General features: G+C 40.0%; 10 protein-coding genes across 10 annotated transcripts; 7 read left to right on the plus strand and 3 right to left on the minus strand.

Moving 5' to 3' along the window:
• Positions 1-1,529: 1,529 nt before the first annotated feature.
• LOC145697377 (uncharacterized) lies at positions 1,530-2,746 on the minus strand. The gene is made up of 4 exons (XM_081774570.1): positions 2,562-2,746; positions 1,932-2,322; positions 1,764-1,834; positions 1,530-1,725 (listed from the first exon to the last, which is right to left on the minus strand). Exons 2-4 carry the CDS (start codon positions 2,142-2,144, stop codon positions 1,554-1,556), a joined length of 456 nt encoding a protein of 151 aa, XP_081630696.1. The 5' UTR covers positions 2,145-2,322; positions 2,562-2,746; the 3' UTR covers positions 1,530-1,553.
• A 127-nt stretch (positions 2,747-2,873) lies between these two features.
• LOC145696581 (beta-1,4 N-acetylgalactosaminyltransferase 1-like) lies at positions 2,874-5,960 on the plus strand. The gene is made up of 5 exons (XM_081773645.1): positions 2,874-3,291; positions 4,045-4,822; positions 4,977-5,291; positions 5,369-5,545; positions 5,593-5,960. The coding sequence occupies exons 1-5, from the start codon at positions 2,995-2,997 to the stop codon at positions 5,667-5,669; spliced, it is 1,644 nt and encodes a 547-aa protein (XP_081629771.1). The 5' UTR covers positions 2,874-2,994; the 3' UTR covers positions 5,670-5,960.
• Positions 5,961-6,259: 299 nt separating this feature from the next.
• LOC145698904 (uncharacterized) lies at positions 6,260-6,980 on the minus strand. Its single transcript, XM_081776141.1, has 2 exons — positions 6,636-6,980; positions 6,260-6,590 (listed from the first exon to the last, which is right to left on the minus strand). The coding sequence occupies exons 1-2, from the start codon at positions 6,871-6,873 to the stop codon at positions 6,337-6,339; spliced, it is 492 nt and encodes a 163-aa protein (XP_081632267.1). The 5' UTR covers positions 6,874-6,980; the 3' UTR covers positions 6,260-6,336.
• Positions 6,981-8,365: 1,385 nt separating this feature from the next.
• LOC145696588 (uncharacterized) lies at positions 8,366-12,110 on the plus strand. Its single transcript, XM_081773653.1, has 7 exons — positions 8,366-8,561; positions 9,546-10,467; positions 10,701-11,042; positions 11,094-11,529; positions 11,571-11,701; positions 11,747-11,846; positions 11,888-12,110. The coding sequence occupies exons 1-4, from the start codon at positions 8,391-8,393 to the stop codon at positions 11,285-11,287; spliced, it is 1,629 nt and encodes a 542-aa protein (XP_081629779.1). The 5' UTR covers positions 8,366-8,390; the 3' UTR covers positions 11,288-11,529; positions 11,571-11,701; positions 11,747-11,846; positions 11,888-12,110.
• Positions 12,111-12,446: 336 nt separating this feature from the next.
• Positions 12,447-13,105, plus strand: LOC145698863 (uncharacterized). The gene is made up of 2 exons (XM_081776089.1): positions 12,447-12,728; positions 12,774-13,105. Exons 1-2 carry the CDS (start codon positions 12,491-12,493, stop codon positions 13,025-13,027), a joined length of 492 nt encoding a protein of 163 aa, XP_081632215.1. The 5' UTR covers positions 12,447-12,490; the 3' UTR covers positions 13,028-13,105.
• Positions 13,106-14,471: 1,366 nt separating this feature from the next.
• Positions 14,472-15,998, plus strand: LOC145697878 (uncharacterized). Its single transcript, XM_081775083.1, has 5 exons — positions 14,472-14,728; positions 14,770-15,099; positions 15,143-15,203; positions 15,247-15,741; positions 15,783-15,998. Exons 1-5 carry the CDS (start codon positions 14,478-14,480, stop codon positions 15,984-15,986), a joined length of 1,341 nt encoding a protein of 446 aa, XP_081631209.1. The 5' UTR covers positions 14,472-14,477; the 3' UTR covers positions 15,987-15,998.
• A 286-nt stretch (positions 15,999-16,284) lies between these two features.
• LOC145698706 (uncharacterized) lies at positions 16,285-20,955 on the plus strand. The gene is made up of 7 exons (XM_081775917.1): positions 16,285-16,510; positions 17,914-18,083; positions 18,890-19,080; positions 19,122-19,433; positions 19,499-20,190; positions 20,286-20,403; positions 20,452-20,955. Exons 2-7 carry the CDS (start codon positions 17,954-17,956, stop codon positions 20,509-20,511), a joined length of 1,503 nt encoding a protein of 500 aa, XP_081632043.1. The 5' UTR covers positions 16,285-16,510; positions 17,914-17,953; the 3' UTR covers positions 20,512-20,955.
• Positions 20,956-23,984: 3,029 nt separating this feature from the next.
• On the plus strand, positions 23,985-24,715 carry LOC145699428 (uncharacterized). The gene is made up of 3 exons (XM_081776701.1): positions 23,985-24,022; positions 24,067-24,383; positions 24,507-24,715. Exons 1-3 carry the CDS (start codon positions 23,996-23,998, stop codon positions 24,712-24,714), a joined length of 552 nt encoding a protein of 183 aa, XP_081632827.1. The 5' UTR covers positions 23,985-23,995; the 3' UTR covers position 24,715.
• Positions 24,716-24,874: 159 nt separating this feature from the next.
• On the plus strand, positions 24,875-26,216 carry LOC145698714 (troponin I, slow skeletal muscle-like). The gene is made up of 5 exons (XM_081775926.1): positions 24,875-24,998; positions 25,468-25,621; positions 25,666-25,719; positions 25,840-25,944; positions 25,991-26,216. Exons 2-5 carry the CDS (start codon positions 25,474-25,476, stop codon positions 26,113-26,115), a joined length of 432 nt encoding a protein of 143 aa, XP_081632052.1. The 5' UTR covers positions 24,875-24,998; positions 25,468-25,473; the 3' UTR covers positions 26,116-26,216.
• LOC145698713 (uncharacterized) lies at positions 26,147-27,052 on the minus strand. Its single transcript, XM_081775925.1, has 3 exons — positions 26,626-27,052; positions 26,374-26,580; positions 26,147-26,333 (listed from the first exon to the last, which is right to left on the minus strand). The coding sequence occupies exons 1-3, from the start codon at positions 26,940-26,942 to the stop codon at positions 26,204-26,206; spliced, it is 654 nt and encodes a 217-aa protein (XP_081632051.1). The 5' UTR covers positions 26,943-27,052; the 3' UTR covers positions 26,147-26,203.
• Between the last annotated feature and the right edge of the window lie 525 nt (positions 27,053-27,577).

Genomic DNA, 27,577 nt, shown 5'->3' on the forward strand with positions numbered 1-27,577 from the left:
GTGTTCTTGCTCAGATGTTTTATGAAATCAGCGAATAAAATTATATGCCTCGATTGTCAATGAATAGAATTTCCAACACTTTAGTGCATTCCAAACAAATAAAACTTAACCGTTTCTAGCGTTACAGTAGAGGTCATGACTTTTCCGTGAAGCAAATTTACTGTCGAGCAAATTCTACGCATAGATCTTTATTCTTATTCATTATTGTTGTGAGATCGAAAATAATGTCGAACAGAGTTGATCCTTATCCAGATATCGAAACAGAAAACACCGATGAAGTCGTCACAACTCAACCTATTTCTGAGACTTGGACACCTCAAAAAATAATCATTGAATCTTCAAAGACCGAAGAATCGGAAAAGATAGTGGAAGAAGAAGATATTCCAGTAGCGGGAGAAACAATCGATGAGGAAATTGTCTCAACGAACGAATTCGAGAGCACTGGTTTACCTGATTACTACGAAGAGGTTGATGTTGCTGAGTCAGACTATGGATGCTTTCGTGATTGCTGTGTTGATTGTGCTTCTGAAGCAACATTCTGCGAAACCCATGGAATATGGGAGGCGATTGTTGACAGCTTATGTGACTGTTTATGTGACTGCTTAGGTGACTGCTTAGATGACTGTTCATGCGAATGCGAAGACTGATACGAATAAAAAAAATATTTTCACGATTTTACGCTTTATGAGAATTTCTTATTAATTTTAATATTTTCATGGCTGTTTTGATGGCTATAAATAAACAGTTACATAAATAACGATAAAGTATATCTCCAGCACTAAATACCTTTCCGCGCATGTCAATCCTCTATAATCTTCTCGTGCCTTATCTGCCGTGCAAAACGTGTGCAACAAGGCGATAAAACAAATTAATGACTTCCCGTCTTTCGGGATTAAAAATTAAATCCTGATAACAAACAACGGAGCACAACGTGAATTGAACTTTATCTCCCTTCTTTTTCATAGACTTAAAAAAAGTTCATCGGGTACGAAAGTTATAACTTAGAGAATATTCTCTAAACACAGTTGACCGAATCAAAAAAAGTAAGAAAAAGAGAGTTTCTAGCATGGCTTGGCTAAAAAAGGAAAAACTTCAGCAATTTCAAGAAAAAGCGTACTTCAAAAAGGATACGCGACATTTGCACACAACACTGTCGACAAGGTGTAGATCGCTGGCAAAATAGTTCGTCCGTTCAAGCAACCGAAAACACCCTTCCCGTGCGGGAAAATAGATAACTCGCCTTACTAACGAGAGCTCTCAAACGTCAACAAGAGCCAAAATCCGCTTTTGCCGAGTTTAGACTCGCTAAGCCACCCTGGAGAGGAGATACGGGAGTTCGAAATTTTGCATGTGTCCTGAAATAGTGCTTAGAAAGGACAAATTGAAAAGACAGCGATTATGCTCGGCAACCTATGCATATATCTGATTCAGGGTCTCTTTATTTTTGCTCGGCTTTTGATCAAATCTGTTTTGGGACCCTGACTCAGGTTTTTAAACAGGTTGCCGACCAAGGTGCAGGGAGAACCAAGTAAGATAGAATAAGTTTATTGAAATCATTCAAATTCCTCGTCATCTTTAGGATCAGAAATATTATATCCAAGCGGCATTCTACCGTCAAGTTCTCGCGCTTCGTTTTCAGCTGCTTCGAGTTCTGCGTAGAAAGAGTCCCTCTTGAAGATCTCAAGAGTGTACCAGTAGATGTAGCAAACAAGACCCAAAATTATACTAAAAAGAGTGAGTAGACTGAGAAAGAAGATAAATACCTGAGCCAAGCGACTTTTTTCTTCCAGCCGCCTTGTAACTTCCATCGCGTGTGCTGGATATCTGTTTGTTGCTGAACAAAAGAACTTATGATTGTTGAACTCTACTATCGAAGCCGTTTTTTAGAGGAAAAATAGGCTAAAATGGCCATTCTAGGATGGTATTCTTACCATCATATGAAGATATTGCCTTGGCGCGAGAATATCATCAGATGGCCTGACTGGTCGCATCATTTTATAGCTCTTCCTTAATTTCTCCGGCTGCGGGCCGACTGCTGTAGCATCCGAACTTTGGAATCGCATTGAAACGTGAAGTTGTTCCACTTGCGATGGGCATCTTGATAAGTGAAGAAAAGGCAACCGCGCCGACAACAATCTCGACATTCTAGTTCTACAAGCAACTAGCGATAAGATAAAAGAAAAGGTACAAAGATAAATTGGGGGATCAGGAGCTACATATTTGTCATTAAAGACTCAATCTCGTCCGTCGCAACTTCCGCGGGTAAACCGATCTTTTCCACTTTCTTCGGCGCGCTTTTCAGAGTTCCATTCGTTGTGGTTACTAGAAATAATTTATTGGATTGAAAATCGAGAAGCCGCTTGCGGCTTTGATTCCCCGAAAATATAAGCCGCGCGACACGCGGCTCTTCTTCCTGATTCTCAAAGCTACTTGCGATTTCAATCAAATCGTTCAAATTGGGACCTTTTTGAGCAACAAACTGTAAAAAATAGCCCCCACAAAATCGTGTCCCGTCAAGAAGGGGATAAACTATTCAATTTCAGTTGTAAACTAATGGTTACCTATTAAATCAATCTGATCATTCAGCATCTTCCTTATTTCCTCCTCTTTGTCCTTATTCTTCTTTTGCGTTTTCGTCTTTTTCATATTTCGATGCTTCGCCACTTTATTCTGCGCATTTCCGTTCTTTTTCTTCCCCATTTTTCTCTGCACCGACGTTCTTTCTTTTCAATTCTAAAATAATCGGAATAAATAATGATAGAGGGCGATTTTTCCAGAAGAAAATAATTGGCGCGTGGGAGCGGCCAATCCGAGAACAGAGAGAAAAGAGAAATTTGCTGAAATGAAGTCAAATATAGGAAGAAGACAAATAATGTGCAGAACGAAATACAATGGCTGTTGTCAGAAAATTGAACTGCTATTTTTCTAGAGAATGTTCCTTCTTTTCGTTTTATTTTTTATTCAGAAAAATATTCTTCAGAAAAAGCTCAAAAGATGAAAAACTCGAGCGAAAAAAGGATGTCTCCCAGATTTTTCCACCTCCGCCGACTCGTTCCTCTTCTCGTCTCGTTTTTCCTCGGCTGCTTCGTTACCGTGAAAATACTGGATTATCGGCACCCGACACTTGAAACGCTGAGGCAAGAAAGAAAACTAGAATTCAACAATGAAGCTAACAATCTCCTCGATCCAAAATTGCTGAAAGCAAAGCGGGTCAACACTGATCATCCGTTTACGGCCTGGGATTTAAAATTGCCCGAGTTTTATACGAAACATGAAGATATTTATTCACAGGTTCGTCCGCAGACAGAAGTTATACAGAAAGATATTTTTCGTATTGTTTCGGGGAAAGAAATTGAGTCTCCTTACTATTCAAAGTTGGGTCTTTCTTGATTATATCTTTGAATTCTTCCGATTGATCGCCAACTGAATCATCTGTCATGCTTTTGTTACTAGTATAAATCGAAATCTTTACCTTTTCGAACAAGATTTTAGTTAAACGCTACTGAACTTTCTATACTCCGAGTTTCTCAGCTTTTTGGTAAATAATGATCATTATTTTGTTCGAAAAGGTTAAAATATTTCTATTGCTCTTCTTCCAGAGTACCGTTCAATACAATATTCGACAGAACCCTTGTCATTCGCATTATTTGAAGACTGGAGTTTCGCCTCGTCTTCTCTTTGTACTCTTCAACTACAGTAATAACTCATATCAAATTTGAGGAGATTGTTTTTAGTTAACTCATTTTGGAAATGTAGAATTTGTAAATACAAAGCAGGGGAATAGAAGAGATGATGTAGAAAACGAGAAAAACTTTATTTTTCTCTTCTCGGTCGATTTCGAATCTGTCCATTTTCGCGTTTTTAAAAATGGACAGAAATCAAATCTCATCTGTCGCAATTTGCGACTCGCAAATCTAGCCATTTATCGATCATTTTCGATAACCAGTTTCGTTTGATCGACAGATCGGGACATAATTGACGCAATGGGTGCCCTTGTTTATTGAATGTGTATCTCCTTTCAAATCTAATGCTCTCTATGTTCAGTTCACATGTTCCTGCCAAGACGCTTCAAAAAACGTTCTTCCCACTCCTTCGCCCGAAATCGTCGCCCAGAGAAAGTCCGACTTGTCCCGCTTCGTCAAATCCAATTATTTCCAACAAGCCAAAATGCCTCTCGTTCTTCAAAAGCCAAATCAACCTATAGAATTCGTTTCATCTGGATACGAAATCGAGCCGGACGAAGAATTCACGCCTTTTATCCGCACTCACTGTGGAATTTCAGCACAAAGACCTGTTCGGATTCAGCTTCAGTCGTTTTTCGGCAAATTCTTCTTCAGTAGGGAAAGTGAAAGGACTTCTTCTGCTTCTATAGTTGAAAGAGCCGCTGCTTCGGATGAAGAACTCGCCAAAATCCTCGAAAACCTACGCTACTCGACCTTCGTTTTCGACGGAAAAACACTCCAAGACTTTGTTCAAGTTACTGTAACTTGCAACGACAAAACCCCTCGATCCACCTCCCACCTCGCAATCTTCCCGATTCTCATTCGTCGCCGCCCTCTTCCTCAACTCTTTCCAGCCACAACAGCTTCCCTGAATGATCGACTTACAATCGTCACCAAAACGTTTCTGCGTTACCCTTGTCTTTACACCCTTCTGGACTCAATTCTCGACAAATACCCAGGAATAACTGTGATTGTTGCCGATGATAGCCCAAGAGAAGAGCAACAAGACATTGACAAGGAAAAATATCCTTCGGTGAAGCATTACAGATTGCCAGAGAGCGAGGGCTGGTTTGCGGGACGAGGATTAGCAATAAGCCAAGGTATTAGACGATTTGAAGGAAGCCCCTTCTGGCTTCGAGTAAATAAACGAAAAGCCGCGGTCTTCGCGGCTTCTATTATGTAGACTCGGAGCCGCCAGCGGCTTCTCGATTATTTCATTTCACATTATCCACCCTTTACTAAAACTGATTCTAGTACGAACAGAGTACTTTCTCTGGGTCGACGACGATTTCGTCTTCAACTCTCACACCGACCTCTCCTACATGATCGACGTTGCAGACAAAAGCGGCTACGACATCATCGGCGGCGGCGTTTCAACCGACAAAAGAAACACCTGGGCAGAACGAGATCATTTCGTGGTCGAGCGCGCTTCAGAGGGATTTTGCTATCATCGAGTTAGATTTTCTAATGAAATCAAATTGCCGGGTTTCGAGGAAGAATGCCTCGTTGTTGATGTGTTGCTGAACTTTTTTGTTGGAAGAACGTCCTCGGCTGGTCGGATAAGAATGGGTAAGTGTCTGTGACATCATGCGACGCACGCTGTTTCCGACCATCAACGGCAATTAATCTAAAATAATTGATTTTAGATCCGAATTTCGATCACATTGGGCACCCAGAATACTTCCTCGATGGTTTGGGAGACCTGAGAACAGCTTGGTGCGGCAAGTCCTGGGTCGACCACTTCGGAGAGGTTGGCTTGAAAACTCGTTGCGCTGAATCCCAGGAATATAAAAAGCATCGTGGGAAGGGAGAAGCCCGGGCTGGTATGACTTTTTAACGACGTTGATGTGTATAATTTCTATTCCTCTAGGGATCTTGAAGAGAAATGCCGAGCTCTGGTTTTATCGAAGCTATCTTCAGTGCTCTTCCGATTTCGATGGGTCTTGATTAGAACGGCCATGTTTTTGATCGACAATTGTACGGAACTCCACCCTTTTTGGGTAGTCTACTGGTTGGTCTCAGTTATTAAGCGAAGTTTTATATCACCAAGTGGTATTCTGTTGCCTAGAAGCTGTGAACATCCTTGACCTACCCTCTCTTCATCGCAAAATCACCATGTTATAGAAATCAAAGTACTCTTATGGTTTTCATATCACCAATTCACCACTGTTTTCCTTCAAAGCCATTTATACCAATCAAATTTTTTCATTTCATATTATATTTACTGCCCAGTTACCGTTCCAAACATGTTTAATAAACATGAATAAGATTTTTTGAACTTTTCATCGCGATAAAACGAAACGTGGCTTACGGAACGCTTTATCAAGCTTATTGCTAAAGGAGGTTATTTATATTCATTTATCAACTTCTTGCACACGTTTTTTGTAATGTTGATAAAATGAGAGCTGCTTATTTACAGGGGAATAAGAGGCACGGAAACGATAAAGCAAGGCGATTCGTTTATCATCGTTTCATGCAACAATCGCTTTTTTCCTGTTATGAAAATGCTCGTAAGAAAAAAAAGCTTTAAATTGATTGAAATAATTTATTTTTTGATTTTGTGAATATAAAAGCAGGGAAGAGCGTAAGAGCAGTAAAAAAGAAATCGAATGATTTATGCACACCAGGAAGGCTTCGAAAGCTTGGCGGCAATCTTTCCCCATCGTTTGGCGGTTCTGGTATCGACAGCGTCGTTGCAGCCGAAGTTCTTGAGATAGAGGTCGACTCCTGTCTGAAGGGACTGAGAATCATCGCACCGATCGCCGGTGTTAGCGGCCGAATCAGCCCAGAGCGCGAAATCGTCGCCGCCGAAATTGTCAGAATCGTAAGGAGCAGAGCAGGCAGGATCGGCGGATGAAAAGAGACCGACTGAAAATGGTTGTTAGAAAAATGCAAGGTTTCTATGAGACTTACGATCTGCGAGTTCTTGCATTCGTCTAGTCATGGCTTTGACGCTTTCTCCGCTGGAAGAAGCAGCAGCTTCGATTTCGCCAACAAATGTATCAACTGCGGCTTTGGCTTCTTCAGCTGTGACTGGAGCGACTCCAGATCCTTCGCCAGAGCTTTCCTCGACGACAGCTTGGTTTTTCTTCTTTCGTCGTCGGGCGTCGGCGGTGGCGGCGAGGAGAACGATGGTGGTGAAAAGCTTCATTTTCAGTTTTTGTTTTTGACTTTTTACTTCGTTAGATTAAAAAGTATTTGATGAGGAATTGCTAGATAGTGGTGCTTTTTATAAGAGCCCTTATCGCTCAAGACCGGATTTAATGGAGCGCCATAGACGGTGGAGGAGCTAGCGAGTGCCAGCGCTTATCACCAAGTCACTTTCTTACCGTTAATTTTTCCAGTTTGGCTATTCTTCAGAAAAAATCTGTTCAAACAATGTTCGAGGGTCGCTTTGACTTTGATTCATTGTTGAAATCTTTTCACAATTAGAATTAATTTACGGATTGAATTCAGCTTGAGTTGGATTTACTGATCAAAATCAGACTCGAAGAATTTTTACTTAGGAAAAAAGTCAGTTCAACTCATAAACTTGTCAAAAGCACAAAGTTCTCACGGAAAAATTACCTTTCGCGGCGTTTCCGAAGAAGGTCAGGCCGAATCCGGGCCCACATCTACCCTTTAATGGTCTGTCAACAGCAGATTTGCAGACGCAACGTCACAAAGTCAGGTTTTAAACGTCAATCATAAATACGCACGATTATGGCCCATAATTTATGAGCATTTTTCCTACTGACCACGAAGCGGACACGATAAATTTTACCATGGAGTTGAGCTCTAAAGGGAGATTGGAGAATCTGAGCGACGCTGGCCCTGAGCGTCGCTCGATCTGGAGCGCGCGCAATTTCGCGGCAAGAGCAACTAGTCATTGCAAAAACCCTTGTCGGCTCTCTGATTGGCCGAAACATCAGAAAATCTCGAGATTCACATCTTCAGAATCTCGAGATTCTCCTCAAGCGCAAACCAGGCGCTAAGGAAAATTTCTAGACTTCCCCGAGAGTGATCTGCGCGGGAAACGGGGAAGCGGATCGGAGGCCTTCTCCCTAAAGCGTTAAACTCCATGGTATATATGACTCGACCGCTCACGCTTTGTGTTGTTCGATATTTAATAATAATCAGCAACTTTTGGCAATGTCAGAACAGATGATTTTAGCATAAGAATAGGCTTTACCTTTTTGACAATTTTTTGTGGGTTCTCATTTTTTCATGCTGAAAAAGATCCCGAAAAGAAAAAACTGTATTTCGAGCAAAAACCAAATGAAAAAGGTTCAAAAAATTGACCCGAAAAATGCTGATTTCGATGCAAAAAGCATCCTTTCTGACGTCATCGGGCGCTAGAAACTCGGAAAATCCTTTTGGTAATTCATCGATAAAACCATTAATAATGGGCCATTATCGTAATAATTACTTGATACAATGGGTAGATTACCATTGAAGTTCAATGATTGAACATTTTCTCCAACGAATCATACAATCGTTGGTTTTGCGTGGCAAGTTGGTGATTCTCCGCTTCCGTATTAACAAAGCAAAGTTATGCGCGAATATAAAAGTTCTCTGATTCACGCGTGAATTTTGGTGGCGCTCCCGTTTCGAACACAAGCGACTAAAAAAGCTTCAGCAGGAAAAAAATATACGGAAGCGGGTAAAACAACTATTTGAATTTTGAAAATGAAAGTGCAAATTTATTTATCAGAGAGAAAGAAAAATTTAATCAAATTGGTGGTTCGGATTTTGATTCCGATCTTGACCGGAAGTTTCTTTAGTCTTTTGGTACCGGTGGAGACGAGATGCTCGGATAGTCCTTATTCGATCGGGGCGAAAAGAGTCAAACTTTTCAAGGTGATTTCAAGCTATATGAAGATATATTAATTAGTTCTGATCAGAGTTGCAAATTTTGTGAGCTAGCTGAGCTAAAGCTTAGCCTAGCTAAGCTCAGTAATTTTGAGGTGAGGGTCAGCTCAGCTCAGCTCAGCTCAATTTGACCTCAGTTCAGCTAGCTCAGCTCAATGGTTCTTCGAAAAGAGCCAGCTCAGCTCAAAAATTTGCAACTTTGGTTCTGATGACGGAAGGTACCGAATGGTTAATTTATTTTTTTCAAAAATGAAAGAAATGAGAATTTATTATCCGATAACCATTATTTATTTACCTAGCTACGAATTGAATCCGAGAGAGTATTAGGTTACTAAGTAGATTATGAACTTAGTAATTTTCTTCTTTATTCGTTAATGAGTATCTCTAAGCATTTTCTCAAACAGTAAAGCTGTCAGAATTTAACGCTTTACGGCAGTCGTTTATTTTTAAATCGAAGCATTTATGAACCTATCGATTTAATTTTCATCCATTTTTTCCTAGAGCGCATGACAAGATATGATATTACTGATATCCTAACCTACAGTAGAGGTCCTCTATCATAATCTGTAAATCTAGACGATTTTTTTTCTATTCAAGCAGAATTTTAGCAGACTAAGGGACACGGGGATAGAGAATATAAAAAGGCGTTTAAAGAGTTTAAATCCTCTATAAAGCGGGCCATTAAGTCCTCGGAATTACGAATGTTTTGTTCGGTCGAAATTCACGAGCCGTTTGATCGGAGATACGGTCTAATATGAACCGTAGTTCTCCAGATTCAAAACAAAGTTCATCGTTAAGCGCGGATCGTTTAATGAGTCAATTAAATCAGCAGAAAAACCCAATAAATCATTTATTTAGTTGACAGCTTGCGACAAACAAGCTGTAATCCATCAATTTCGGTAATCTAACCGAAATTCATATTATATGAATCATATATCTTCTGCCCAAAATGACCACTTATCTCATTTTTAGCCCGTTAAAAATATCGCTGCTCGGCTTGATATTGACTATGAAGATTTCGAGCCGGTTCGAATTACGAATGAATTGGTCCTTCACGAAGCCCTGGGAGATCCGGAGGAAAATAAAAAGTTTATAAAACGACCTGCTCGTCTCAGCGAAGAACTCGGGATCAAAAGACATTTGCTGAGTATAACTGTACTTTCGCCAGATGAATACCGACAACGAGCAAGGTTTATCACAGAAACACTTGGTGACAATTTCGACGACATGGTCTTTGTCATTTACACCCAAAATCATCATCTATCCATGATCGACGGAATCAACACCATTCTCCTGCCAGACGTCGGGACGAGATCACAAAATGAGCAAATTTTAATGGAGCTCGTTTCGACCGATTTCGCTGATCAATTCAATTTCATCTTCATTTCCAACGGGGCAAAACTGGGGACGTATCAAATGAAGTCGTTTTTGGAAGATAAAATGTCTTATCGAGAAGAACTTTTTGGCTCCAATCTTGACTCTGGCATTTTGTATACTACAAAGATCTTACGCGAGAGAAAAGAAGAGCTGGTGAGCAAATGTCAGACGGGATTAAATAGCGGCTGGAAGGTGGAGTCCTGGCTCGTTTCGTGCCTCAAAAAGATCAATGACCCGGCGATTTTGTTAACCCCTCTTCTACCGCAGACCCTTCTTGGTTCCTTCGAAAACATAGCTTCTGCGCAAAAAGCTTCGATCGCCTCTGAGATCGAAAGTCTCCGCGAAAAACTGACGGAAATTGAGGTTTCGATGCATTCAATGACCGCTCCAGAAGTCACCCAACAAGCAGAAGAAATGAATCAAATTCTCTACAGAGATCTGCTTCCAGCGACAAGATGGGACGTCCTTGAATGGAAATACTTTGAAGAAGATGAGTTATTTTCCTGTCAAAGTCAAGGCAAGGGATTTTTATGACGAGAGTGTCAGAATTATTGAGAACGCCGCAAACGAGCAATTTTTTATTATGATGAGGAAGTTCGGATCGTTACCGGCTCTTGTTATTTTCGTTTATGGGACTGCGGTCAAATAAAATCGCGGATACGAATAACGAAATTTTCAGGGTCGAGTAAAATTTTTCGTCAAAACTTTCTTGAACGTTTTTTTTTCATTGACAAAAATCCCGATTTGCAGAAGTAAAATGCCCCTTCCCAAACTGGCTTGAATCAGAACTCGCCGACGCGAAAAACTTCATCCATTCCATCTCCGCTCATTCTTGCCTTTCATCCGATTCCATCACCATTTCCGGCTACTACGCAACTCTGAACGATCACACCCGCTACCTGCTGGACTTCGACGGTCCCGAATGCGAAGCGTCAATGAGATTCGATCTCATTCGCAAAACAATCGGCTTTGAACTCGTCAATGCGCTGGAATTTTCTCAAGCTCCGATGCCTCTCATTGTTCTGCTTTTTGTTTCTTCTCATAACGTCGACTACTTGCCAAAGTTTTTGAACACGCTGCAGTCGTTTCAAAGTAAGTAACATCTTTATAATATTATTTTTCAAGAAAACATAAATTACTAAGCTGACGATATTGAACTGCTTCCAATCTTCATCTCAAATCCTAAAACCTCGTATCGTGCTGCCAAAGATCGCCTTGCCAAATCCGGCTTAGCTCTTGTTAACAAAAACGCTGAATCAGCTGATTTCACTTGGCATTTCACTTCTTCAGGGAACGGATTAAGACTCCTACCATCACAAGAGTTAATACTAGCTTAACAAAATACAATTCTTCTTCGCGGAATAAATCGACCGAAATCCGGAAATGTCATTTTAATCCGACAATGAAGATGTCCTTTTTGAACAAGAAAATAGGCAGAAATACTTGAAAACCCTTCTGGACGGAATTAACGAAGATGCAGCTTTTATAACGCTGGAACCAAGCGACTTGATTTCCGAAGATTTACTGGAGAGCTGCAGGAAAAACGCGGCGAAAGAAAATCTATCGACAGTGAATATTGGTAACCCATCTTTTTCCCCGTCAAAAATGATGAGAATTTAGGCTTTCAACTTTTTGGACGAAAATTTCGCGAAGGAAAAGATCAAGAAATCGCGAAAAACGAAGGAATTTTCCATGCGATCAACGAGAAAACTCTTTGCTCTAGAATTTCTCACCTGACAACTTCTTCGAAGGTAAAATAATCAATTGAACTTGTTCATTTTTTAACAAAATTTAAGAAATTGAGAATATTAGACCCAAGCTTACGATTTCGGTCAATCGTTTTCAACTGTAATGAGTCGTCTTTGTCGAATAAGTGCATCAAAATACAGTCAAAAGGTTATTTCAAAAAATGAAATCAATAATAATCTCACTTTTAGCTCTTGGAAAAAGGTCGTCACTGGGAAAATGGTACACCGAAAATAGCCTGTAATTATTTCTCCGCTGAAATTTCAGCACTTTATAGAATTCACTTTTTGTACTTTGTAAATACTTTGTCATCATATTTATCAATCCTCAATCACTGCAAAATCTTCAAACTCGTTCAAAGCGTATTTTTTCTTATTTATACTTCTTCATTATTTAAATAAATGCAAACTACTATAAAAAAAAACAAGTATCGAAGGCTCCTTTTTTCAACCTTTGTAATTCGGCAGATAGATAGATTAAACAATCTGCGTGCTTAAAAATTCAACAATGCTCATTTTTTTCCGTAACTCAGCAACGATAAAAAACTGATCCTTTTCCAATTCCCGGGGATCTCGCTCAATCCAGTTATCTGTTTACTACAACGTGTTCAACACTGCGATAAAGAATCGTCTATTAAAAAAAATGCAACGGTGCTTGCTGGCTCCATCGAGTGCTCTTATCCGGTGGCGACGCGATAACGGTCCTTATAAAAACCTTGGCGCTCCTTCAGTTTTCATCAAATACTTTTTAATCTAACGAAGTAAAAAGTCAAAAAAAAAAACAAAAACTCAAAAATGAAGCTTTTCACCACCATCGTTCTCCTCGCCGCCACTGCCGACGCCCGACGACGAAAGAAGAAGAACCAAGCTGTCGTCGAGGAAAGCTCTGGCGAAGGATCTGGAGTTGCTCCAGTCACAGCTGAAGAAGCCAAAGCCGCAGTTGATACAATTGTTGGCGAAATCGAAGCTGCTGCTTCTTCCACCGGAGAAAGCGTCAAAGCCATGACCAGAAGAATGCAAGAACTCGCAGATCGTAAGTTTCTTAATAGCCAAGCACTTCTTTATCATCACATTTCAGTCGGTCTCTTTACATCGGCCGATCCCGCTTGCTCCGCTCCTTACGATTCTGACAACTTCGGCGGCGACGACTTCGCAGTCTGGGCTGATTCGGCCGCTACTACCGGCAATCGATGCGATGACTCTCAGTCCCTGCAGACCGGAGTCGACCTCTATCTCAAGAACTTCGGCTGCAACGATTCTGTCGATACTAGAACCGCCAAACGATGGGGAAAGATTGCCGCCAAGCTTTCGAAACCTTCTTGGTGTGCATAATTTTTTTTACTAATTTTTACTGCTTTTTCGCTGATTTTTCTTGCTTTTATATTATCAAAAATAAATCATTTATTCTTACCCAAACAAGTTTTCTTGCTGTGATCGCGCAGTTATTTGCTTCTTACAATGAGGAGAGACAAAAGTGTGAAAATCTGATTTTGGAAAGCAGTTCATTTTGAACCAAATATTTTTTCTATGCTTCTTCTCGATCTACTTACGCGCTTTCTTCCCTTTGATATTCCGGGAACAGTCTTGCAAAAAGACATTATTTTTAGAGAAGTATTTACATAGTTTTAATTATCAATTAATGTAAAATTATTAATTAAGGACCCCCGTCAACACTTTTCGAAAAATCAAATTTCGGAATTTTAAAATTTTGACCCCGGAAATGGATGGTTAAAAATCGATTTTGATGCTTCATTTTTTGGGGGTCTATCTCGACTTCTTCACCCTCAAAATCGCAGTTGAAAATTTGACTTTTCGCCGAAAATTGACGAATTTGCCCTAATTTTGGCAAAAATATTGATTTTTCTTCGTCAAAAATTCCTCTTATCAAGTTTTTGAAGCAAGTTTAACTTGAGAACGCATCAACGACCAAAAAATACGGTGTTTTTCAAAATTTCCATTTTTTGACGAAAAATCTGACGGACCTTAAATATAAAGATTTTTGGTCTGAGAACAAAAATTTACTCACCCTCCATGCATTCGCCCTCTATTCTATGGTGCTTTGAAAATCTCAGCGGGTAAGAACCCGGAAATATCTCAAATAATTGAAAATCCGGAAAATCAGCTGCTTTGACAAATAAGCATGAAATTCATGTCCAGTGGTGGAAAATTGTGTCGCAGTATAAAATTGTGCCGTGGTTGTTTTATACACTTTATACCTCAGTATTACCAAAAAAAATGCAACTAAAACTCGTTCAGAAATATTCCGATGTCGCAGAAAAAGGAACAGAAGTTGCTGCAAGAGTTCCCAATGCAGAAAATCAGAGAAGAAGGCTTCATCGAGTGGTCAACCGGATTCTACAACAAAAAATTGCCGCCAAGCGAGAATTGATAGGCAAAAATGAAGAGAACGAGCAAAAACGTAGAAAAAACGAGAAGAATTCTCAGCTGTCCATTCCAGCTGAAGATTCAGAAGAATCAGATGATGAGTACGAAATGATCTCGACCCTTTGCGAACCAGTAACGAGAAAAGAAAGAGGAAATTATGCGATTGTTAAGCTGACGAAAAACACCTTTCTACGCGTTGAAGACAAAGAAGACAACTAATGATAAAAGAAATAATTTGTGATTTTCAATAATTTTTTGCTGAATAAAGTCAAAAATAAAAAAACAAAAATAAGATAAACGAAATTGCTTCATAATTGAATCGCGCGATTTTATCTTTATTTTGACATTCAATTATCCAAACCTCATTTCTCAATTCTTTGAAATTGAGACAGAAAAAATGAAAATTTCAGGTTTTCTCTTGATCTCTCGCGGGTCGGCAGAAGTCACCTGGGAATATGATGGAATCAAGAAAGAGATTTTTGACGAGCACTTGAAGATGTGGGATGTCTTTAGAGATCCAGTAACTGGACTGTACTGCGATAGTGAGAAAATTGATAGTGGAAGGAGATGTGGAAGATGGGGTAATTTGTACAATCAGGGAGCGACTGGATGGGGTCTCCAAGTTAATTGCATTGAGGTCGAACTTGGGTATGGAAAATAATATTTTCTTCAAAAAGAATTTTTTCAAGAATCCGAACAAGAGAAGAAGGCATCAAAAGATCGCTCCAAACCATCCAGTCGTTCAAAAATTGGCCTCGAGATCCATGCACTGGGATGTTCTCGCGATTTACTTCGAGAAAATGGCAATTTTCTGGCGAATGGGCGACGATTGGAAGTGCTTTGGCAACAAGCGGAATGATGTTTGCTGGCAATTATTTTGGAGGGGAGGTGTTGGAAGAAGCGAGGAAGTTGCTAGACGTTTCTGCTTACGATAGAACTGTTGTGGCGAATGATTCGATTTCGATTATGATGGTGGCAGATGGTGATGACACGATGAGCGCTACAAATGCAGCACTTAGGTATTAGAAACAAGTTTTCTTCATAATTTTTTCTGTTGTCTAGTGAGTACGCCGCTCTTGCTTACCTAGCTGCCGTGACAGAGGATTCCGAAGTTGATACAAAGGTGAAAACTTTCTTTAAATTTCTCCGGTTTCCCCCTTTTTCAGTGTGCCCAATTCCACGAAAAATTCCACACCTCAATTAACGGCGCCGACCCAGCTGGAATGGCCGAGCATGGTCGACCTGATCGTTTCGACTACTTTGGACACGATGTCATTTCCGGCCCGTATGGTCCTTACAGTACCTTCACTCCGCTTTTCGCCTGGCTGTCGAACAGGGCCCTTCGTGTTGGGGAAGAAAACAAGGCTTTCTGGAAGAACGCGCTGAACAACTGGTATCTATCGGAACTCGATTCTTTCGAAGAATTCAACTCCGATCCCGACCAAGTCATGTGGAGTCTTGGAAACAACGCTACTGATCGTGGAGAACCTGTCAACATTCACGGTAAAGTCTTTGGCTGTGGAGCCGGCTCATCTGCTGGAGGATACGAAGCAACTACAATGAAAAATAACGAATTAAAAACTTACAGCCCGCATATTATGATGGCCTTTTTGAGAGTCGTTGACGATGGTGCTAAGGTTGACATAAATGACAAAATCGAGGTGGGACTTGAAATGAAATACTGCTTCTTTATCGTTTTAAGTATTTATGGACAACAAAAGCCGGCCGATCGAGGAAAGAATGGGGTCTTTTCAAAGAGAAACAAGCCGACTTTCTTTGGAGAAATTCCCTTCTGAATCCTGAACTTCAAATTAATCGAGTCGAAGCGGTTGATTACGGATCGGGACTCGTCGGTTATGCCGCTAATTTCTTGCCTGATTCTTGGTTTGAACAGTTTATGATTTGAATATAGTCTGATTAAAAGCAAAAAATGAGTATAATTGATAAGTTATTCAATAAATTGACGATGATTAGGAAAAGAAAACGTCAGAAAATCGCTCTATTCAATTCTGAATAGAGAAAGATTAAGATAAGTCTGTGAAAAAAAGGAAAAGGCCGTTGCCCAGCAGGGCACAATCATTTTTCGAACAAGGAATTTACTACGCTCAATATTGAACTTGAACCCCGGAGAAAAATATTTTCCCCAATCTCCAAGGGCGGGCGACTCAGCCAATGAAATCCCGGTTTTTCGCTTGACCTGATTTGAAAATCTCCTCCCGCGCCAAAAATAATGTAAACAGCCATCCCTTTTTTGCAATTTTTGTTAATTGACGATTTTGCGAAACTCGAAAAGTTCAAGAGAGAAAAAACGTAGTACGATAAAGAAAGAAAGAGACAGAAAGTTGAAGAATGCCCCGCGGAGGGATGATTCAGCGCCGGAATTTTGTGGGATGAGCTCAAGAATTCCATCATTCGCACTTTTTCTCAAAGGTAATAAAAAAGGGGGGTAAGGATTTCACTCAGAATTCCTTATTGAAAATCGTCCTTATATTTGCCAAGCATTTTTTATGAGAGAGTTTTTAATAAGAAGAAGAGTTCTTAATTGTTAAAGCCAAGGTAAATGTTCAAAAGGGTTTAATATTTACAGTATGTTTTGCTCTTGTTAGTTTACTTTTACTTCAATTGAAAAATCATGCCTCTAACTTTGAGGCTCGAACAAGTCATGAATACACTTTTGTAATGTGCCCTGATTTGAATTGCTAATTAAGTCATTTGCTAAAAACTACCGTCAATCAAGTCAATTAGGCGTTAAGACCAATTACTGTGCCCCAAGGCTACAGTAACCCTATTCCTCATCCTGACGTATCCAAAAGGGATGATCCATCAGTAACTAAGGACTCCTTAGTCTAAGGAGGATTGGCATCCGAGAAAGAAAACGAGCATTTTTTATTACCAGTGGAAATTTTCCACTGAAAATCCGCTAAAAAGAAAATAAAGCGAGAGAAATAAGATAACATCGGTCGGAAATAGAAGATCTTTTACGATTTCCGAGATTTCCGGAAGTAAGACATGTAAGTCAATTTGAGCTTTACAAATCGAAAAGTCACCCGAGCGTCAAAAAACTGACACTTTCTTAAAAAAACCGAAACGGGCACACTAACATGAATAAGGGTGCCCCCTCTCTTTTAGCACGGTTATTTTTAAACTTGACGTAGCTCTCCCCTAGCGACGTATTTAAATCGCTTTTCTGTGATTCAAAAAGGTGAACGTCATTATCGTAAAATCGTTAATATTGTTTGCTTTTCCGAAATCGAAATTTTTCCTTTTTCAGCAAAAAACATGGGCTTGGTCGATGATCTCTCTTTTTTGCGCTTTATTTGCATGTTTAAATTGTTTTATGATTGCGCTTTACGACGTCCCTCAAGATTAAATTGACTTTCACAGAATTGCCTTTCACTTATTGATACATTAGCAAATTTACAGAACAAGTTCTATTCAGCGTCTGTTTTCTTAGTGATTAGTTTTGTGACTGACGTTTTTTACGTTTCCGGGGTAAAAAATTTTCTTCGTTTGGAATATTTTTTGATTCGGTTTCTACGGTAACAAGTCATCTCCCTTTGACCTTGTATGAATGAGCGTAAAAGGCCCATCAGCAACCGAAAAATGACGGGATTTCTTGTCAGCGCCAGGTTTTTGGTATCATCAACAGACACTGATTTACCAAGAGGGTTTTGATGATTTGTAAAGGACGAATAAAGCTGCGATCTATTGACTTTTTTGTTCGTTTCATGACGATTCGTGGCGACCTCCAGCGCGGTGGTGATTCAGCCCAGGCCCGCGTCTGCGCGCGGCACCCCTACTATGCGACCAGTTCCCTTATTCACAATTTTCAGAGCATTAAAAACGAGATAAGAAAAAAGACGAAAAATAAATATGAAGATTTTCTCCTTGTTGTTGGCAGTGCTCCTCACAGAAGCCTCCGGAAAAGCAAGCGAAGAGAAATTCAAGCTCAGCGAAGATTGTATACACAAGCATCCAAATCATCAACTGCCAAATATAGCAGGTAAGAATCTTTTTAACGACCGCGGGAAACAATTGACCGGATATGATTTGACTTGCTCGTTTGAAATTAATAGTTGTTGAGAATGTAAGTACTTGACTAGACAAACTTCATTTAACTGTATAAAAATTTAAATAACTGAAAAAATAATCGATGCTTGAGCTGCCTTTTTTGACATCTATATAACTAAAAGTTTTAGGCTAAAAACATAAATTTTTCAATACAGTGAAAACCCGAAAATTGGCCGGTTTTCAGATATAAATTCCCGAAAAAAGCGGCCAAATTTTGGGTTTTTTGCCGGGTAGCCAAGTTTCTCCTTCAAAAAAACAAAGTTTCGAAATTTTCGAAAATCGGCATGATTTTCATATTTTTGATGAATTTTATTCAAATTTTTCCTTGGTTGAAGACATTGTAATTAGAATTCACTCATTTTTAATGATTAAAACACTTTAAAAATGCTAAAAATGATCAGAAATAGCATCATTATGGCCCAATTCTGATATGAATTTTTATTTTTGAAAAAGCGGCCAAATTTTGGGTTTTTTTCAGGTTCCAAAAAAGAAAGATTTAGAGAAAAAAGCGGCCAAATTTTGGGTGGGCAATTTTTGGGCTTTCACTGTATTTAATGAAAATCGAGCGTTTTATCTTTAAGTTTGCACAGTAAGCTTTCACTGAAAAATTCTCCCGAAATGATAATGAGTCGTTTGTAATTAGAAAACTTAAAATTCATACTGTATAATTCATGCGGTATTCATTGATCTTGTGCTATTCTTTCCTTTTGTTCCGGTATCCTAAACTTCTTCTTTCAGAAATTCTTACCTTGACCTCAAATCAAACACTGCTCGTCCGCAAAAACCGCCCAAAAGAGTTCAGGGGTGACACAAAACTTTCCAGCGACCAGAAAAAATCCTTTGCGAAGCTCCTAAAATCCGCCTCTTCCAGCTGCCAATTCACCTCAAAAGACAAGCTCTTCGCATTCGTTCAATCTGCCAACGGAAATGTAAGAAAAATCCTTTCGGAGCTCATTTAATCCTCTTTTAGGATCAAATATGGCTATTGGAGCATGACAAAAAGCGCGAAAAGCGAATTAAAATGGCCAAGAAAAGCATCCATTACGAAATCAAGAAGCCAAAGAAAGTACAGACATTGGAAAATCGCTCTCGCGTCACCTTCAGAATTCCGATAACGCCCCTCGATGGGAATACCGCAAAGCTGGGTAAAAACTTTCAGCCATTTATGCTGGATTCAAGGGCTACGAACTCGCATTGTTTTGAAAATCCTATCTGGAAAGCAACGACGAAAAAAGTTACGAAAAAGTACATCGAATACTCCATCAAATCTTTCAATGAAGATGTAAGTTTTTCCTTTTCAGGCTTAATTTTCTGGCCATTTAAGTCATAGCAATAATTAATTATTAGTGTCACGGAGCTGGATTCGATTTCAAGTTCTTCTCGTCTTCTGGTCCCATCGAAAAATTGATAAAACTCGAGTCAAAAGCGACCCAAGAAACTTGCTCCAACAACTTTGACTTGATAACCAGGCTGGATAAATCATCTTCTGCTTCGTACGTCTTTAAAAGAGACGTTCAAAAGCCACACGAAGACTGGTGCAATGCAGGACAAGAATGCTTGGAAAACGGAGGACAAATATGCTTCAACAAAAAGCTTCAAGAAGCTAAGTGCGAGTGTCCATCAGGAAGAGAAGGAAAATGCTGCCAGCAGCTGGTCGATATAGTTAGAAATACCACTCCTACTACTCCTGTTCCTGCGATAACGACGCAATGGGCAGCGATTGGGCTCTCCATTTTCATTATTACAGTGATGCTCTTCGGCCTGGTGGTCTATCAATGCTTCAATCAACGAAGACAAACTCAACGACGCAATTTCAGCCGAAAAGCCAAGTCGCACACTACCGGAATCGTGGCCCCATTGCCGAGAAGACCATCACAAGCTGTTTCGGGAATGACGCAGTCTAGCAGACATGACGATGTTTTGTCGAATAGCAATTCGAATGGAACTGGAAACGGCTTTCTTCACGAATCGCTCAATCATGGCGACTTTGACAAGACGATTAGGAAGCCGAATTGGTATGGAAACAAACCCAGCCATATGTAAGTCTCCAAGTTTTTCCAAAGTTTTCTCCTCATTTGTCAAAAGTGAAATCATCGAGTGGAGTTAATAGCAGTTAGTAACGGTCGGAATTAAGGCCCGGCAGCGGGATGAACAATGGTCTCTTTCATCCGAACCAGTCAGTCGTGAGCGACGAGACAACTCTTCCCAACATTTCACAAATCCAGCAAGACCAGAATCAGTCAAGATCAAGGGTAAGCCTGACAAGGCGCGTGAACAAATCAGCAAGGATTTTCTTTCAGAAACCACTCATCTACGCGCCCTCCGAAGGTGATATCGACGACAAAGAAAACATGCTGTGAATATTTTATTTTACCTCTAACCTACTTAATCCTCTCATTCATCTTATAAATTATGACGGGTAAATCATCGTAAAACCTGGTTTTACCCAAAAACTCTTTTTGTACATATTAACTTTATTACCTTACATCTTAATTATTAATATGATCCTATCATCAATTTCCATGGAAAAGAAGACCTCCATCACTGTTCTAGAATAACGGAAAAAATTATGAAGGATACAACTTTTTTTGGCAAAAATGCGCTTTCCTGCCCATATTCCTGAAAAAAAAACAGAACAATTAGTATATTACCTTCCATTTTACACTTCACGCTTGTCACTACACTACTTCTGACTACTGTAACTGTATCATCTGCTGTACATCTCCTTACTTCTTCATATCGGGCTCGACTGAAACTCTTTACTGTCTTGAGTTCCAGAGAAATAAAACACTTTTGAGACCTGACACTTTGAAATTGACAAAGATAAAATTTATTGATGTTAGTTTCATTATTGAGTTTTTCCAAGAAGAACATTTTGGAAAAGCGTCGTTTTCTTGAGATTCTTCAGATAGCTGTCAAGAAAGTTTGACGCACCCGGTTTCTTAAATAATGATTATTCTTTAGAAAAAGTTAAAGAAAACCAACCATCATGTAACTTCTCAGATTTTCGCCTTTGGTCGGGTTCATTTTCGAATTTTCCTTTTCCTAATGATCATTAAAAATATTTTTATTTTCCTTTGATTTGTACCTGAAGAAATTTTTCGATAAAATTCGCATGAAGAGAGGAAATAAGAGCAAAAAGAAAGGCGAATTTCATTTTAGGTTAGAAAAATAAACTCAAGCAACATTTATATCATGCAAAATGACAACTCTGACAAATGCAATCTTTATTAATTAACATATTGAACAGGTTATGCTTCCTTGATGTCGATCCATGGCTTGCATCTGTATATGAAGAGAATTTGTTGAAAGATAAAGCGAAAATAAATCGGAGCTGTAGAAATGTCAAAACCAGAAAGATCAACTCTTCGGGCCCCTGTCATGGGGTGCCTGTCAAAAACGTTCTTGAGAAACAAACACACGAACTTAGTCTCACGAACTTCGCCTTCACGAACTTTGTTGTCGATCCCTTCAGCTCAAATCGAATAAACAAAAATTGTTTATTGACACAAATACTGAATAACAGTTCACTCAGCACTTCTCAGCCGATGATAAAATGAAGCTCTTTTCCGTTGTACTTTTATGCTTTTTCAAAATTTACGAGTCGCTAGGAAGAGAATGCTTGGATCGAAATGATCCGCTGGGCATAAACTACAACGGAACTTAAAGTACAACAGGCGCAGGTCTTCAATATCCACAGCGAAAATGTGGCATGTGGAATCCTCGAACTGGCATGTTTCATAATTATTGTAGGAATCCAAGAGGCAATCCAAAGGTTTGTTTTAAAAAAAAATAATAATATCTAAAAAGCGGCAAGGGCCCTTTGTGTTTGGTTGCAAGAAGTGAGTGGCGCGCTGGTATGCCCAAATATGTCGGTGTCAATTTGAAAATTTTGACCATAATTTACGATTGAACAAGAACTTTGTGTTTAGCAAGAAAGCTAAGACATTATTGTCTTTTGACAGCCATAAAAAGGGATTCTGTAATATCCCCTTCTGTGATGAAGTTTATCCACTAACAACGAAACCAACAACAACAACAACAACGACAAGGAAACAACTAAGAGCAGAAACAACCCGACAAACAACAACTCAAAGATCAAAAACAAGAGCAACCAAGTGGACAAATGGAAATTGGGTTTTCATACAAGCGCATCTTCAGACGATTCTAAAAGTCAATTTCTCTTTAAAAATCCTAAATAAGCGCAAGTTGGGCTTCTCGGCCAACAATGCCCCCAACAACAAAAACAACCACGATTAGTTATCGTCAGAGTTTGTCCAGCTGTCACTTGGATTCGAAGTCTTGCGGTCAGATTTCTCTAATCTCCTGCGTCTGCGTTGGAAAGCGCACCGGCCCGGGATGCAATTGTAAGACGCAATTTTTCTTCGACGAGCTGAAATATGTTTAAGTCAAGGATCCAAAGGATCAATTTTCGCACCAGCGCGCTGCTCTGACTTTTATCGTGAACGGAAGAATCGCGAGAACCACCTTCGAAATGTGCCCAGATCCGTATCACCGAAAGCGCCGATCAATCGATTACGATAATTTTTACGGATACGATAGCGAAGAAGAACAACCGTCGGACGACTACATGGATCAGCATTATGACGAGCTGGAAAAAGAATACGATGCCTATACAGCCGAGGAGAATGCAAGGAGAAACTCTTCGGAATACATGGTCGCCGGATACCGACGAGTTCATCATGGAGAAGAAGGATTCTTGCCATTTTTTGTCTCCATAAGATATTCAAAGAGTTCAAGGATTCATTTTTGCGGCGGAGCGAGTGAGTTAGAATCAACTGATTCCGAGCGGCCTTATTTTTTCAAGTGTACGATGAAAATACAGTTATTACGGCAGCTCTCTGTTTCGCCGACCGAGGAACGATTGCCTCTAAATTTCGAGTCACCATGGGTCACAAACAGCGTAAATGGAGATATGCAAGAAGGGAAGATGGATTTCAAGAATTCCGTATCAAAGAAATCATCAGTAAGAGGGGTCTTATGAGTCTCAAGAATATTTTTAGTGCATAAACGATTCCAACGCATTGATTTTTTGAACGACATCGCGATCGTCAAGCTTAGTAAATCAGGTTTCAGAAATTATTAAACCCTCCTCCTATCTTTTAAGCGAAATTCACCGAATTTGTCCGACCAATTTGCCTCCTCCCGGATTGTTACGAGCTTCCACCCGGCACTACTGCTATCGTTGGCGGGTGGGGGGAAAACGAAGGCCATGAGGCGACCCAAGTGCTCAACTTCGCAACGGCGCATGTTTATGAAAGCAGAGAGTGCACCAGATTCGCAGGAGCCGATTATCTGAGGAGAGACGGAAGCCAACTATGTATCGGATACAAGGAGGGCGGGATTGATACTTGCCACGTAAGAGAAAATGAGGATATTTTTGGAGGAGGAAATTTCTAGGGCGATTCTGGAGGACCTGCAATAGTGAATATCGACGGAAAATGGACTCTGATTGGAGTTGTTTCTTACGGGTAGGAATTGAAGGTATCCTCCCATTATTAACGGTTATCCAAGCGTCAGCTGTGGACAATTAAACAAACCCGGTGTCTTCACGAATATCATTCACCGTTCTGTTTCCGGCTTCTTGAAGGCGAATTTATAGCAATAATTTTTCCTGGCAAATTTCTTAATTAAAACAATTAGAAATTCTCTTTGGCGATACTCAATTCGCTTTTTAGTTCTTTAGCTATCAATGATAGCCTATCATGCACGATAATAATTCGTTTCTGGGAAAAGATCGGAAAGTTTTCTAGAGTCGGAAAGGATAAGTTATTATGAACGAAAATAGCAGTCAGTTTGAAAATCACTTTATTCTTTGCCCTGATGGGCAACTGCTTCAGCGGCTGTGGGGTAAAAACGAGTGCGACTGAATAAGAATGATCATTTTTCTCTAGAAAGCATGGAATCACGACCAAAAAATAATAAAATCCACCCGCTCATGGATCTCTGAGGACGAAGCAGAGGAAGAAGAAGAAAGACTGAGAACAGAGGAGCTAGAGAAAATCCCCACTGTCCCTGAAGAGTCTCCAGATTTGGACATCAACTCGACCACTTCTTCCTTCCATAGCCAGTCCAAGTGTGAGACTATGTACGAGCAGGATCAAATGCGAATCAGAAAAATGTCGACGATCAGCGTAAACAGATTGGGGGACAACATAAACCAAATAAACAGAAAAAAGAGCAATCAGAGTATGCGATCAAGAAAATCACTGTAAGTCTAGGGTTAACTCTAGAATCTAGGGTGGGTCCCTTACCCTCAAAGTGACCCCCAACTTTTTACCCACCATAGCCTCTAGAAACTTATTTCAGTTGGAAATAACGAGCCTCCTTTCAGAAATAGCATCGGTAAATCCACAAAACGAGAGAGCAAAATAACAATCGACGCGGTCTTCTCCGAAATCATCAGTTGCCGAAACGAAGACGAAAAAGAGCGAATGGAGACATCGATGAGAATCGCGCGAAATAGCTTCAATAAATGGCGAACAAAAGCCAGAAATCCTTCTACGATTACAGAAACAACTGAAACTGAAATAAATGCATAATTATTTAATTTAAATGGCCTTTTCATGGAAAATTTTTCATCAATAAAGAGCAGACTGTATAATTTTCACAAATAAGGTGGCGAAAGGTGCGTGATGCGTGCCCTTTGCCAGCAGTCCACCATGCTTCTGCTCTTATCATCAGGGTTTGATAAGAGCGAAGATTTGCGATTTTTTTGAATTGCGCTACAGATTTTCGCATCACCTCCTTAACACGCTGGAAACGAGCGCGCTTTGTGGTCGAAGAGTGTCACACAGCTGCCCCTCAACCTCAAACCTTTAACAGAGTAAGAGAGACTTTATTATTGCTTTATAGGTATTTCCAGGGAATTTACTGATCTTTATAAGAGTAGGATGAGAACTTACCTGCGGTCTATGAAGAGTGGTGTCGGAATTCCGATTTGGCACCATTGAATTTTATCCAATAGAAATTTCTAAAAGGGGAATAAAACTGGGTCTAATCGGCTAGTCAATAATTTGATGAATTTATATTGACGTGCTTTTTTTAAGGTTAACGAAGTTTTCCAGCCAACTTCCGCCTTATAGACCCCCCAACACCATAAAATTATACTCAACCAGTCTACGGCATTGAGAGTTATGATAAGTTTGTTCCTTCAATAAATAAAAAGTTAAAAAAATCAACAATACTAAAATAAATATTGCTTTTATGGTTCTCTCTCGAATGAGAATTTCTTAAATAGTCATTTTTCTATAAAATTTTTATAAGATTTCTTCTTGCTAAATATATATTCTAAGTCGACAATGGGAGACAAAAAATTGGACCAAAAGCGAAAGCTCTTTCTCAAATCCAAATTGCTGGACTACGCCAAAAAGCGCGCCGAAGAACTGGCGAAAGACAAGGCCGAAAAGAAGGCTGCCAAGATTGCTGAGCGACTTCCCCCTCTTCCTGGTACTTTTGAGACGTCTTTTAAGACCATGAAAACGTTTTCCTAGATATTTCCACGTTGGATGAAGACGCAATTCGACAACTTTGTAGAGAGCTCCATGGTAAGCTCATTTTAATGACTTCTAATTTGATCGTATATTTATCGCGTCTAAGCCTGACTAAGCCTGTTTTTAAAATGAGTCGCATGACGTAGCATGAGTTTATCATTTACCAACTTTTAGCCCAAACCGATAAGACAGATGATAACCGATACGACCTTGAAATCAAGAACCAAAAAATGAACAAGGAAATCGATGAGCTTCGAAAACGAGTACAAGAAGTCAAGGGTAAATTTCACATTTCTATGATGCAAATTCCTATCCCCTTTTCTAGAGCGATTTAAGAAGCCCGCCCTGAAGCGCGTCAGAATCAGCGCCGACCAGATGCTCAAGACTCTCCTTGGCGGCAAGGGAAAAGCCCAGCAGATCGATATGCGACAGAATTTGAAGAAAAAGTAATCTGTTTCCATGTTTCTTTTACATGCTTTTTTATTGTACCAATCGTTTATTAACTATTAACAGGGGTAGAATATAGTTTGAGTTAATATTAGTCAGAAACTGTTGTTGTGTTTCTTCCTTCTCTTCTGATGTCGGTTGAGTGCTCGACACAGTGGATATAGTCCATTGCTGGCTGATTATTTGCGTACCAGGCGCATTCTTGGCCGACTTTGCATTTACTAAAGAGGGTAAGGATTGAATCGAGATTCTCAGTTTTACCATTCGAGCCAACCATCCCACTTCACAAAGTTCTGAGTTCCGAATCGAAGCTCCCAGTTCTTTCCATCCCAGCTAGGACACTGTAGATGACAGAATTGATCTGTTTCGAGGCACGGAACCACGACTTTTTCTCCAATGAGAAGGGAGTCCTTTGGATCGCCACACTTGCCGACGCAGTTGCATTGATGAGTTTGGTCAAATGTTGGCCTGAAGTAAAAATCTTGCTTAACGATCATTTTCTTTTTTTTTTACTTGTAGCTGGTGTTGATACTGCAGGTTGTATATTTGTTCATGCCGTAGCACTCCAAATAATGAGAATCTGGGCATTTTGCTTCGCAAACTGTTCCAAGCGGATTCTTTCTCAAATACGTCTTACTGACGATTTTATTCAGCTCAGGATCAGGATGCATGCAATCGTAGTAGCTTCCGACAACGTTCAGTTCTCGTTTCGTAAAGAGTGTTTTTGGTGCCATACAATCGTCTTTTTGGCACTTGCAGGTTGGGAAGTAATCCCAGGTTCCTGTGGAAAGACATCTGATTTTTCCCGGTTGATGTTCTTTCTCGAACATGGGGTATTTATCCTCGGGTCCGCAGATTCCGACGCGATTGTTGACCTTGCACTCGATTTCGCAGATGGTTCCGGCAAACCAATGGACGTTCTTGCCTTTTTGAGGATATTTTTTGCATATTTATATCAGTCGTCTTGTAGACGTAGTATGTCATGAGTCCTGACTCAGGACTACAAAAAACATCTAAACAATAAATGGTTTATGGTTATGAAATCCTTTCCTTTCGAAAGCTCATGATTCTTCCTTCCTTTGCATTTCCAAACACCTCCAAGAACTTTGCTCTGATCACCAATATTGCAAGTTTGAAGTTCAGGCAAGTCTGTAGGTCTCTGAGTTGGTGCTGCAACAGTTGGCCCGATTGGAGCATGGACGCTGTCTGGTTTTATATGGCCGCCAACTTGTCCGGGAATTTTCGTAGCAGCAGGTTTATGAGGAATCTCAAGAGGATGTCCAGCCTCTGGTTGACCAGCTGGTGGTGGATGGTCACCACCGTCGATACAATTGTCAAGTTTGAAAAAGACGCGGACGTTGACAGTCGATCGGAATTCAAGCCCATCAGGACAGGGCTCGTCGAACATGGTCGGCTTCTCAACTTCTCGATTTGATCCCAAGGAAGCAAAGAGACTCGCTTGATC

The sequence above is a fragment of the Oikopleura dioica genome, chromosome 2 (assembly GCF_907165135.1).
Source record: "Oikopleura dioica chromosome 2, OKI2018_I68_1.0, whole genome shotgun sequence".
NCBI classification, from domain to species: Eukaryota; Metazoa; Chordata; class Appendicularia; order Copelata; family Oikopleuridae; genus Oikopleura; species Oikopleura dioica.

Coding starts and splice junctions, on each gene's coding strand:
- LOC145697377 (XM_081774570.1), bottom strand. CDS start 2,144: ATGTCGAGATTGTTGTCGGCGCGGTTGCCTTTTCTTCACTTATCAAGA. Junction 1,835..1,931: donor GGCAATATCTTCATATGATG/GTAAGAATACCA, acceptor TCTTTTGTTCAG/CAACAAACAGATATCCAGCA. Junction 1,726..1,763: donor AAAAAAGTCGCTTGGCTCAG/GTATTTATCTTC, acceptor CACTCTTTTTAG/TATAATTTTGGGTCTTGTTT.
- LOC145696581 (XM_081773645.1), top strand. CDS start 2,995: ATGAAAAACTCGAGCGAAAAAAGGATGTCTCCCAGATTTTTCCACCTC. Junction 4,823..4,976: donor AGGATTAGCAATAAGCCAAG/GTATTAGACGAT, acceptor AACTGATTCTAG/TACGAACAGAGTACTTTCTC. Junction 5,546..5,592: donor GAAGGGAGAAGCCCGGGCTG/GTATGACTTTTT, acceptor CTATTCCTCTAG/GGATCTTGAAGAGAAATGCC.
- LOC145698904 (XM_081776141.1), bottom strand. CDS start 6,873: ATGAAGCTTTTCACCACCATCGTTCTCCTCGCCGCCACCGCCGACGCC. Junction 6,591..6,635: donor AATGCAAGAACTCGCAGATC/GTAAGTCTCATA, acceptor AACCATTTTCAG/TCGGTCTCTTTTCATCCGCC.
- LOC145696588 (XM_081773653.1), top strand. CDS start 8,391: ATGAAAGTGCAAATTTATTTATCAGAGAGAAAGAAAAATTTAATCAAA. Junction 8,562..9,545: donor AAAGAGTCAAACTTTTCAAG/GTGATTTCAAGC, acceptor TCTCATTTTTAG/CCCGTTAAAAATATCGCTGC. Junction 10,468..10,700: donor ATTTTCCTGTCAAAGTCAAG/GCAAGGGATTTT, acceptor CCCGATTTGCAG/AAGTAAAATGCCCCTTCCCA.
- LOC145698863 (XM_081776089.1), top strand. CDS start 12,491: ATGAAGCTTTTCACCACCATCGTTCTCCTCGCCGCCACTGCCGACGCC. Junction 12,729..12,773: donor AATGCAAGAACTCGCAGATC/GTAAGTTTCTTA, acceptor ATCACATTTCAG/TCGGTCTCTTTACATCGGCC.
- LOC145697878 (XM_081775083.1), top strand. CDS start 14,478: ATGAAAATTTCAGGTTTTCTCTTGATCTCTCGCGGGTCGGCAGAAGTC. Junction 14,729..14,769: donor TGCATTGAGGTCGAACTTGG/GTATGGAAAATA, acceptor AATTTTTTCAAG/AATCCGAACAAGAGAAGAAG. Junction 15,100..15,142: donor GCTACAAATGCAGCACTTAG/GTATTAGAAACA, acceptor TCTGTTGTCTAG/TGAGTACGCCGCTCTTGCTT.
- LOC145698706 (XM_081775917.1), top strand. CDS start 17,954: ATGAAGATTTTCTCCTTGTTGTTGGCAGTGCTCCTCACAGAAGCCTCC. Junction 18,084..18,889: donor TCAACTGCCAAATATAGCAG/GTAAGAATCTTT, acceptor TTCTTCTTTCAG/AAATTCTTACCTTGACCTCA. Junction 20,191..20,285: donor GGAAACAAACCCAGCCATAT/GTAAGTCTCCAA, acceptor GTCGGAATTAAG/GCCCGGCAGCGGGATGAACA.
- LOC145699428 (XM_081776701.1), top strand. CDS start 23,996: ATGGGCAACTGCTTCAGCGGCTGTGGG. Junction 24,023..24,066: donor ACTGCTTCAGCGGCTGTGGG/GTAAAAACGAGT, acceptor ATTTTTCTCTAG/AAAGCATGGAATCACGACCA. Junction 24,384..24,506: donor ATGCGATCAAGAAAATCACT/GTAAGTCTAGGG, acceptor GCCTCCTTTCAG/AAATAGCATCGGTAAATCCA.
- LOC145698714 (XM_081775926.1), top strand. CDS start 25,474: ATGGGAGACAAAAAATTGGACCAAAAGCGAAAGCTCTTTCTCAAATCC. Junction 25,622..25,665: donor GCGACTTCCCCCTCTTCCTG/GTACTTTTGAGA, acceptor ACGTTTTCCTAG/ATATTTCCACGTTGGATGAA. Junction 25,945..25,990: donor ACGAGTACAAGAAGTCAAGG/GTAAATTTCACA, acceptor CCCCTTTTCTAG/AGCGATTTAAGAAGCCCGCC.
- LOC145698713 (XM_081775925.1), bottom strand. CDS start 26,942: ATGTTCGAGAAAGAACATCAACCGGGAAAAATCAGATGTCTTTCCACA. Junction 26,581..26,625: donor AGTATCAACACCAGCTACAA/GTAAAAAAAAAA, acceptor TTTTTACTTCAG/GCCAACATTTGACCAAACTC. Junction 26,334..26,373: donor TGGGATGGTTGGCTCGAATG/GTAAAACTGAGA, acceptor TACCCTCTTTAG/TAAATGCAAAGTCGGCCAAG.